The 10,311-nt window shown below is 47.6% G+C and overlaps 1 protein-coding gene across 6 annotated transcripts in view; it reads left to right on the plus strand.

Annotated features, from left to right (window-relative positions):
• SIRT5 (sirtuin 5) overlaps positions 1-10,311 on the plus strand; it is a 60,368-nt gene that overhangs the window by 31,339 nt on the left and 18,718 nt on the right. For all 6 annotated transcript variants that reach the window (XM_077770110.1, XM_077770111.1, XM_077770115.1 and 3 more), the window contains 3 exons: positions 4,894-5,043; positions 6,215-6,348; positions 9,479-9,704. In XM_077770110.1, the coding sequence (XP_077626236.1) occupies positions 4,894-5,043; positions 6,215-6,348; positions 9,479-9,704 (510 nt within the window). The remainder of the gene's footprint in view (positions 1-4,893; positions 5,044-6,214; positions 6,349-9,478; positions 9,705-10,311) is intronic.

Consider the following 10,311-nt stretch of genomic DNA (forward strand, 5'->3'; position numbering starts at 1 on the left):
CCTGAAAAGCAGGTAAATGTTGGCACAGAAGAGGCTTCCAAGAAATACTTGGTGGGAGTATCTTGAAAATAGTCGTATGTTCTGAGCATTTTCAATCCTGGAAGTAAATTTCAGGTGGCACTGTTGTATTTAATCTCTACTCTGCACATTCCCTGAACGGTTTGCAGAACATCTTTTAAATGAACCGACAGTTTAGCAAAACGGTTCCCACGTTCATTAAAAACATCATGTGAAATGTTCACCAATAAAACAGGAAATACAGTGGGTTTTGTGAGCCCAGAAATTATCTCACTGATTCATTACTTCAGATAGACAATGAGAAACTTACGTTCTGAGATGCCTGGGTGGCTCACTTGGTTAAGTGTCCGACTCTTGATTTTTGGCTCAGGTCATGATCTCACGGTTTGTGAGTTACAGCCGCATGTCAGTATCTGCGCTGTCAGCTTGGGATTCTCTCCCTCTTTCTCTGCCCCTCCCCCGCTAGTTCTCTCTCCCTCTCTCTCTCTCAAAATAAGCATTAAAGCTGCCAGCTTGGAGCCTGAGGCCTGTTTCAGATTCTGTCTCCCTCTCTCTGCCCCCGCCCCCCGCTCATGCTCAGTCTCTCTCTGTCTCTCGAAAAAATAAATGTTAAAAAAAGCATTAAAAAAAGGAAAGCTTAGATTCTACTACTAATAAATTAGTATGATAAAAGATTTGAAATACAAAGAATATACATGTTTAGAAAGTATTTTAATTGTATTATAGTTCATGAGCGTGTGTGTGTGTGGTTAGACATAATTCACATAAGGTAAGAACTAAAGCCATCTTCTCAAGAAGTACTTGCCCATTGTATCTGGCAAAGTATCTGGTAACTAGTAATTTTTGGAAATACTGAAACATGAGCGGGTAAAACTTTTTTCTGCTTTATGATTATTATAGAGAGCGAGAGAGAGAGAGAGAGAGTCCCAAGCAAGCTCCATATTCCATGTGGAGCTCACCTTGGGGCTCAATCCTAGGACCCTGGGATCACGACCTGAGCAGTTATCAAGATTCTCCCCATCTGGCCCTTCCCCGCTCACTCGGGCTCCCTCTTTCTCTCTCAAAATGAATAAACATTTTTTTAAAAAATAGGAAAAAAGATTTGTTTTCCTTCCATAGCTAACCAGTAGAAGACTCATCATTGAGACCATCATGCAAAACAGCTGAGGACAAAGAACAGTATTATCAGCTGCTTTATGTTGCCGTCTCTGTTGGCTGGATTTTAATTCCTTAAAATTTTAAAAATTCGTTTTTTCTTTTTTTTCTTAAATATTTTTATTTATTTCTAGGAGAGAGAGAGAGACAGCATGAGCAGGGGAGGGTCAGAGAGAGAGGGAGATACAGACTCTGAAATAGGCTCCAGGCACTGAGCTGGCAGTCAGCACAGAGCCCAACGTGGGGCTCGAACCCACGAACCGCGAGATCATGACCTAAGCGAAAGTCGGACGCTTAACCGACTAAGCCACCCAGGTGCCCCAAAAAATTTTTAAAATTCTCAATGACTTTGTAAAATGTTTGTTTATTTTGAGGAAGAGAGAGAATCCCAAGCAGGCTCCCCGCGGTTACTGCAGAACCCGACACGGGGCTCAATCCCACGAACCATGAGGTCATGACCCAAGCCAAAACCAAGAGTTGGCCTTTTAACTGACTGAGGCACCCAGGCGCCTCAAATTCCTGGTGACTTTTAAAACCCTTCCTCCAGGTCTGAGAAACAACTATAACCATTTATTCAAAAGTTAGCGAGGTGTCTTTGATGAGAAGTAGGCTAAGCGTTTGGTCGTATGGACGGACCACAGCGTTTTTACCCCTTTATAAGCTGGTGGACGTCAAGTTTGCGTCCCTATTTTTGTCCTGGCGCTACGTGATGGGCGCTGGTGTTCTGCTGTAGCACAGAAATCATTTCATAGAACGCCAGCGTCACACGAGGCTGCCCTGTGACCACGGTGAAACAGGACAAGAGACGGTTCGGTAATTAGGTCCGAACCCAGACGAACACAAGAAGGTTTTCTAAGTCACAAAAATGACCAAACATTCTCCTAACCTGGATGATCTCAGAGGCCACAGCTCTCTGACCACTCCTGGTTCTAGCCAATTTTTCTGTGTTGCACCTCGTAGGTAAGATTCACTAAAATGAGCACGGCATCCCCTTCTGTGTCCCCACCCAATCCGGGACACTGCCTTCCTTCCATGAGCCCTCCCTGACCTTCCCCAGGCAAGCGTCCTAAATCCTTTCTAACGCTGTTCCTGAGACGCGCTGTAGGTCCCCATGGTGCGTTTCTCTCTCCTTGCACCCTGCCGGCTACAGGTGTGCTTGCACACTTTCCCTGGAGAGCACTCACGCTGGAAATGACACTCGAGTACTTGTAGTGAAGGTCCCTGCTTCCCCTCTCATCTCCAAACTTCCTATTTCCCACCCCACGTCCCACCCTTTGTACTAACTAACTGGGAATTCCTCCATTTTTTAAAACATGAATGCAAATAAGTACGATGGTCTGTACTTCTATCTCCTTCCCTTTCTCCTATGGAACAGTATGTGCATCTGACTTTCACCCCCTCAACGTTGTATCTTCTAGACATGTCTATCGAGGTTGTAGAGAATGCCTTGGGGCATGTAGCTGGGTCAGTCAGTAGAGCAGGGACTCTTGAACCTGGGTTGTGAATGCAAGCCCCACATTGAGGGTAGAGCTTACTTTTGGAAAAAAAAAAAAAAAGATTAGAATGTCTTTTTTTTTTTTTTAATATGTGACATCTGCACATTGGACTGATTTGTGGAATTAAATACTCTGATTTGGCACTAACTTATTTTTGAGCCTCATCTTCCAGAGAGTTATTTTTAACCTTTCTGAACATCCTCTGCTCAGCTGATACTAGCCCTCACTTCTTAAATTTTTTTTTATGTTTTATTTGAGACAGAGAGAGAACATGAGCAGGGGAGGGGCAGAGACAGAGAGGGAGACACAGAATCCAAAGCAGGCTTCAGGCTCTGAGCTGTCAGCATGAAGCCGGATGCACGGCTCGAACCCACGAACCGTGAGATCTTGACCTGAGCCAAAGTTGGACGCTTAACCAACTGAGCCACCCAGACACCCCTAACCTTCACTTCTAAAGTCAGGGAGCTACTTGCTTATAAATGCTGAATCCACCAGCAAATCACATGTAATCACTTAGTTCATTTTTCTTTAATTGTAGTAAAATATACCCAACATTTAGCATCTTAACTATTTTTAAGGGCACAGTTCAGTAGTGTTAAGTAGGCACATTCACATGGTTTTATAACCAGTCTCCAGAACTCTTTTTTTTTTTTATCTTACAAAACTGAAACCCTATACCCATTGCTTTTATTTTTAAACTATTTTCTAGTTCACATGCAGGAAAATTAACCCTTTTTTAGTGTGGTGTTCTATGGGTTTTGACAGACAATAATCACGTAACCGCCACCATAATCAAGTTGAAGGACAATTCCCTCTCCTGCCAAAATCCCCTCATGCCCCTTCATGCTTTCACTCCTCCCTGCTCAGGTGACTACCGACATGTTCTCTGTCCCCATAGTTTTGTCCCTTTCAGATGTCATATTGGGAGAATCCTACGTACCTCCTTTTGTGTCAAGCTGCATATTGTGAATGTGCCATTGTTTATTGAACTCGTCCCCCGTAGATGGACAGACAGGTTGTTTCCCGTCTCTTGCTGTTAATCACGTTGATCTAAAGAACAACCCTGAGGATTCCTCATTTTGGATGTGGGCAAGTCTCACCATTTTAAAAATTTCCTCACTTGGGATTGGTAGGCCAAAGGGAAAATGCACTTGTAATCTTGATCGGTTGTCTTCCAAAGCGATTATAAAGTTTCGGTAACTGTGTTATTTTTCTCTTTTCTGGATCTACAGACCTTTAATTCTGAGTCCACCCAACAGTTTCCCCTCTAGATGGAAGTCAGCCCTGCCCATTACTCTTCTGATGTCAGTGATCCAAATATTGTCTTTCTCTGTGTCTGTTTGTCTTTTATAAATTTCCGCAGGGATGGATAAAAATTTACGAAATGTGCTTTAAGTCACAAGTTCCTTTGACTCGATGTCATCTTGATTCTCTTCGTTGCCGTAGTTTATGTCTTCCCTGCCGGGTTCTGTTCTCGGTTAGAATTTACATTCTCATGGAAACTCCATTTTGACCCTAAGTTGAGAAGACATACTTTTTTTTCCTTACCTTTTCATACCTCTTAAAAAGCCGAAGAACTTGTTTTTCAAACGAATTCTCACATCTTACCCCTTCCCAAGCCTCTAAGGCAGTGGATCTCAAACCTGAACATTCATCAGAATCAACTTGGAGCCGGATGGGGGCTCCACCTGCAAAGTTTCATATCCAGTGGATCCGCGGCAGAGCCTCTACCTTTGCAATTTCTAGCAAGATCTTCAGGTGCCGCTGCTGGTCTGGGGACCCCTCTTTGAGAACCGTTGCCCCAGGGCACCTGGGAGAGCTTGAAAACACAGACTGAAAATAATTGGTTTAGAGGATGCCTCCCATCAAGACCTGTTCCTAATAGGGGCACCTGGGTGGCTCAGTCGGTTAAGTGTCTGACTTTGGCTCAGGTCATGATCTCACAGTTTGTGGGTTCGAGCCCCGCATCGGGCTCTGTGCTGACAGCTAGCTCAGAGCCTGGAGCCTGTTTCAGATTCTGTGCCTTCCTCTCTCTTCCCCTGCTCATGCTGTCTTTCTCTCTCTCTCTCTCTCTCTCTCTCTCTCAGAAATAAATAAAAAACATTAAAAAAATTAAAAAAAACATCTGTTCCTAATGATTTTTGTCAGGGGTGCTCTTACTTTTATATACACGTGTAGAAATACAAGTTGATTGTTTCTGTTTGTGTCTGTGTTTTTTCTGAAGCCCGTCTCAGGAGTGAGTGCTACAAAGAAAACCTGATGCAACCTCACCAGATTGTCCCCTGCCGATTACTCTCCTGGCTGTACAGTGGACTGAAGTCTCCAGCCTCCACCCGAACCCGGATCTGCCCGACGATGGCTCGACCAAGTTCAAGTAAGTCTTTCTCAGCCTAGCCACTCCTTTATCTCTGGTGGAGTTTAAAGTACCTGAGCGTTCTTACACGTTGAGGGGTAATGTCTGGAGTGGAGTGGGTGCTGGGCAAGATTTTGGAGAAAGCCACACTGCCCTCCTTCCCTCAGCCAACCCCTTCCAGGTCAGGATCTGGGGTCATCTCTTAGTAGTCAAGTGCAAGTCCATTGAAGACATTGTATTGCTTCTCCCAGGCTGTTTGCATTCAAGCTTCTCACATAAGATTTGCATTTGAAATTTTTTTTTTAATGTTTAATTATTTTTGAGAGAGAGAGAGAGAGAGAGAATCCTAAGTAGGCTACCAGCTGTCAGTGCAAAGCCTGATGTGGGGCTCGAACCCAAGAACTGTAAGGAAGAGTTCCCTTCCCTTCCCTCCTTTTTCTTCTTTTAAGATTTCGCACCACATTAACAGTATTATATTTTACATCCTGTTTTCCAAGAACCAAACCTGAGTTGCCCTTTTTGTTTCTAGAAATTGCTTCAAGTGAGACCTGAATAGGGGTTGCTTTGACCTGGAATCTATTCATCAGTAGGATGACAGAGGTTACATTTCAGGTGAAAAAGACCATTAGGGCTGAGGAAAGTTTTACAGGTGAACTTTGAACTCCTTGAGGGTATTTGTAGGGTTTGAACCCAGGAGTCACACAAAGAGTCCCGAGCAAAATACTTGTACGTTTTCTTCTGAAGCATCTAGTTCGTTCAAGAGATTAGATCAGACTGTGCACTCGAATCCACCCAGACTGGGTTTCTTCTCTCGAATTCTTCCTGGTTGGTCAGCTTTAGTGGGATCATTTCTCTCACTATCTCTGGAAGGGGCGTGAGTGTGGACTGAAGTGTGGCATGGCTAGCCAGTGGCTGGGCCGGTCACACCCCAGGAACAGTGTGCCTGCACCATCTTCAGTCCTTTGAGATTTGGGCTGTCCGAAACGTGGTCCCGGAGAAGCTTCGGGAATGCAGTGGGAGAGGGTCACACATCAGGCCAGATGGATAGCATCTTCGTGACCTAAGAGTCATTTTTATTTGCGTTTCCTAAAGTATAATTTCATGCCAGGTCAAACCAAAATATGAACAATTGATATAGAAGATAAATGTCAGACGGTACCGTGGATTTATAAAGATTTTATGCACTCTTTAGGTATGGCTGATTTTCGGAAATTCTTTGCAAAAGCAAAGCACATAGTCATCATCTCGGGGGCTGGCGTTAGTGCTGAAAGTGGGGTTCCGACCTTCAGAGGAGCTGGGGGCTACTGGAGAACGTGGCAGGCACAGGTGAGTGGGGTTTCCGGAATACCGAGAGGCTCTTCTGAAGGAAGCGGAGATAGAGTTTGACTCAGAGCCTGATGTCTGGCCCATAGACAAAAGCTTTGAAATTGACCATGACTCTTCTCCTTATTTATTTTGGCCTCAACACAAAGTCTCTATGATTACGGTCTCAGGCATAAGCAATGCAGCTACTTTTTCTTACTTTCTAGAAATGTATAGATTGCATTGACTCATGTCACAATTTCAATTTCTTCTAGTACTTAAAGTGGAATCAGAAAAGTCATGATTAGCATAGTTCATTACTTTTCTATAGATTAATTCTGAAATTAAGTATTACAGATTTTTTTAAGTTTATTTATTTTGAGAGAGAGAGGCAGCACGAGTGGGGGAGGGGCAAGGGGCGGCGGAGAGAGAATCCCAAGCAGGCTCCCAGCTGTCAGCATGGAGCCCGACACGGGGCTGGAACTCATGAAACTGTCCACAGTCGCACTTTCGAAGGCTTAGGGCTTGACATTTAAAAACTTTATACAGGGGCACCTGGGTGGCTCAGTCGGTTAAGCGTCTGACTTCAGCTCAGGTCATGATCTCGCGGTTCGTGGGTTCGAGCCCCGCGTTGGGCTCTGTGCTGACTGCCAGCTCAGAGCCTGGAGCCTGTTTCAGATTCTGTGTCTCCGTCTCTCTCTGACCGTGCCCTGCTCGCGCTGCCTCTCTCTCTCTCTCTCTCTCTCAGAAATAAATAAAACATTAAAAAAAAATAAGAGTCTGATGCCTTAACCAACTGAGCTGCCCTGGTGCCCCCTTTTTTATTTTTTGATGTCTACCATTAGTAACACGTATAACATCTACGGTGTTTTGTGTCATATGTAAGGATATTGATGTGGATACCAGCAGACAATTCACATTGTGAACAGACAATGTACTTTTGGTGTCGAAACATTCAGTGCTGTAAATGTATTCCCTCTTCCTCATGATTTTCTTAGTAACATTTTCTTATTTTCTAGCATGCTTTCTTGTAAGAATACATTATATAACACACAAAATGTGTGTTAATTGCCTGGTATCAGTAAGGCTTCCAGTCAGCAGTAAGCTATCAGTAGTCAAGTTTTGGGGAATCAAAAGTTACATGCAAGATTTTTTACTGCACAGATGTCGGTGCCCTTAACCCCCACATTGTTTAAGGGTCAACTGTATGTACGATAAAATTCATCAATTTGAACTGTACCATTTAATGTGTTTTAACAAGTGTGTCCAGTAGCATAGCCACGACCATGATCCCTTCAGGCCTTGCAGTCAGCCTTCAGCCCTCCTCCTGGCTCAGGAAATCCCTAGTTTTGGAGAGCAGGCAGTTGTGTGTGTGTGTGTGTGTGTGTGTGTGTGTGTGTTTAATGTGTATTTATATTTGAGAGACGTGAAATGGGGAGAGTGTGAGTGAGGGAGGGGCAAAGAGCTAGAGACCATGAGTCGGGGGGCGGGGGTTGTAGGGGAAACAGAGGGTCTGATGCAGGCTCCACACTGACAGCACAGAGCCTGATGCAGGACTCGAACTCACAAACCTTGAGATCATGACCTGAGCTGAAATCGGATGCTTAACCGACTGAGCCCCCCAGGCGCCCCTGTCTGTTTAATCCATCGCTCTGTCCCCTGCTCCCGGAACTCTGGCACGTGTGACGGCTTACTAGACCTCTGTCGGCTGAATGAGGCCATCACACATAGCTGCTTCAGTACGCCAATTCCACGGTTGCTAGGCAGCTTCTTGTTAAATGAAGGGTTCGGGAACCTGCCTTTCCTGCCCTAGTAAATGCCCCAGGCTGGCAAATGTTCAGGATGTTGTCACCTCTCTGCGGCCCTCCCAGTGAGCCCGTGGATGCAGATGTGGGGACGAGTGGGGGAAGGGGAGCAGAGAGCCAGAGAGCAGTCGCTGAAGCGGAGAGGCAGGGGGTGGGGATTCAGGGGGGCTCGGGGGTCGCTCTGAGAGCAGAGGAGGAGTCAGTAGGGTCCAAGCGGCTCAGGGTTTGTAGGGAAGCAGAGAAGTCAGTGGAGTGTGTTCGAGTCCAGGTGTGTTCCGAGGACACTAGATACAGGCTCCTGCGCCCCCCGGAAACCGCCTCGGCCGCCGGTGCGCTCCGTGCAGGGCAAGACGCAAGCACAGGGTGGGTGCGGGTGATCCGCGGCGCAGGTGTTCGCTCCCCCTTCGCTCCCCAAAGGAAGGCTGACGCTACTAGCAGGCGGAAGGGCGGCCTTTCCACATGGGCTTGTGGCCCCCAGACAGCGACTACCCTTCTCTCGTTCCCGGTAGATGAGATTTTTCTCTCCTGGCAGAGAAATCATACTTTAAAAATATATTTTTATATATTCTGTTAATACATATACTGTTTTTTTTAAGTATATTTATTTTGAGGGAGAGAGGGGGAGGGAGGGGAAGAGAGGGAAGGAGAGAATCCCAAGCAGGCCCCACAGTCAGCTCAGAGCCCGATGCAGGGCCCGAACTCCTGAACCTGAGATCTGAGATCATGACCTGAGCCGAAACCACGAGTCAGATGCTTAACCAGCTGAGCCCCCCAGTCGCCCCTGCGTATACTGTTCTTTTTATGTGTAGTCGTGTGCGCGTATGGACCTGTGATTATAGTTATAAAAAACTGGATTTCTCGAGGGGTAAATGGGACAGGTGCATTATCCATGCCTGGTAAGTGGGGAAAGGATTTCTCCAAGGTCCCCTGTTGGTCCCAGGATCGGGACAGAGGCTGGCGCACAAGGCCCCCCTGTCCCGCGTCTGCCGCACCGTGTGGGCCTAAGGCAGCCGTGTCCCCACTCGCTCCCCCCAGGAGCCGCCTGCCTCCGAGTTCCAGAGCCTTCGTGCATCCTTCCCTCTCTCTTTTTTTTTTTACTGTTTTATTTATTTCTAGGGGAGAGAGAGAGAGAGACAGCGCGAGCAGGGGAGGGTCAGAGAGAGAGGGAGTCACAGACTGAAACAGGCTCCAGGCTCTGAGCCGGCAGTCAGCACAGAGCCCGACGCGGGGCTCGAACCCACGAACCGCGAGATCATGACCTAAGCGAAAGTCGGACGCTTAACTGACTAAGCCACCCAGGCGCCCCTACATCCTTCCCTCTCTGATGTCTGCCCCCGTCTCACCCCCAGGACCTGGCCACCCCTCAGGCGTTTGCGCGAAACCCATCTCTGGTGTGGGAGTTCTATCACTACCGGCGGGAGGTGATGCTGAGCAAGGAGCCGAACCCCGGGCACCTCGCCATCGCAGAGTGTGAGGCCCGGCTGCGCGGGCAGGGCCGACGGCTCGCCGTCATCACTCAGAACATCGACGAGCTGCACCGCAAGGCTGGCACCAAGAACCTTCTGGAAATCCATGGTGAGGCGCCCTTGCGTGGGGAGGGGAACCAGACTGCAAGACCCACGTCCCGCCGTTTCCCACCTGGACCCGCCGGGTCACGATCTGCATTTTGACAGGACACCCAGGCGTCTGATGTGCGCGTGGCGAGGCAGAGACGCGAGGGTCCAGCGAGGCTGGCGGGAAATGGGAAGTTTGGGCCGTCGAACAACCAGGGCTTTAGGCATAGCCGCCCGGGAAGACTGGCTTTCCTGGGGGTGGCCGTTTCCTTTCCTTCCTCCCCGGCTCGCTCTCTCCCCCGAGGCCGGGCCGCCCCCCAGCCCTCAACAGATCAGTGATGTCACCGCAGCAAGCCCGCGGAGTTTGTGACACCCGTGTGACACCCGTGCCCTTTGTCTTCCATCCCGCTGGCTGGCTTCCCTCCGCCCTTGATGACACCTTCTTTTGCCCTCACGTCCTCTCTAACCCCCTCCCTTCTCTGAGCTCGCCAGGAATCTCTTGACCACTACAGTCTCACAGTCGTTCACCCCAGAGCATAAACGGGCTGCAAGATTTTCTTCCCAAGGCCTTTGTATTTAAGGGCCTACAAAACTTTCAGCCCAAGGAATGCATTGCTAATTGTGTTATT

This window comes from Crocuta crocuta, unplaced genomic scaffold, assembly GCF_008692635.1.
Source record: "Crocuta crocuta isolate KB4526 unplaced genomic scaffold, BGI_CrCroc_1.0 scaffold24, whole genome shotgun sequence".
NCBI classification, from domain to species: domain Eukaryota; kingdom Metazoa; phylum Chordata; class Mammalia; order Carnivora; family Hyaenidae; genus Crocuta; species Crocuta crocuta.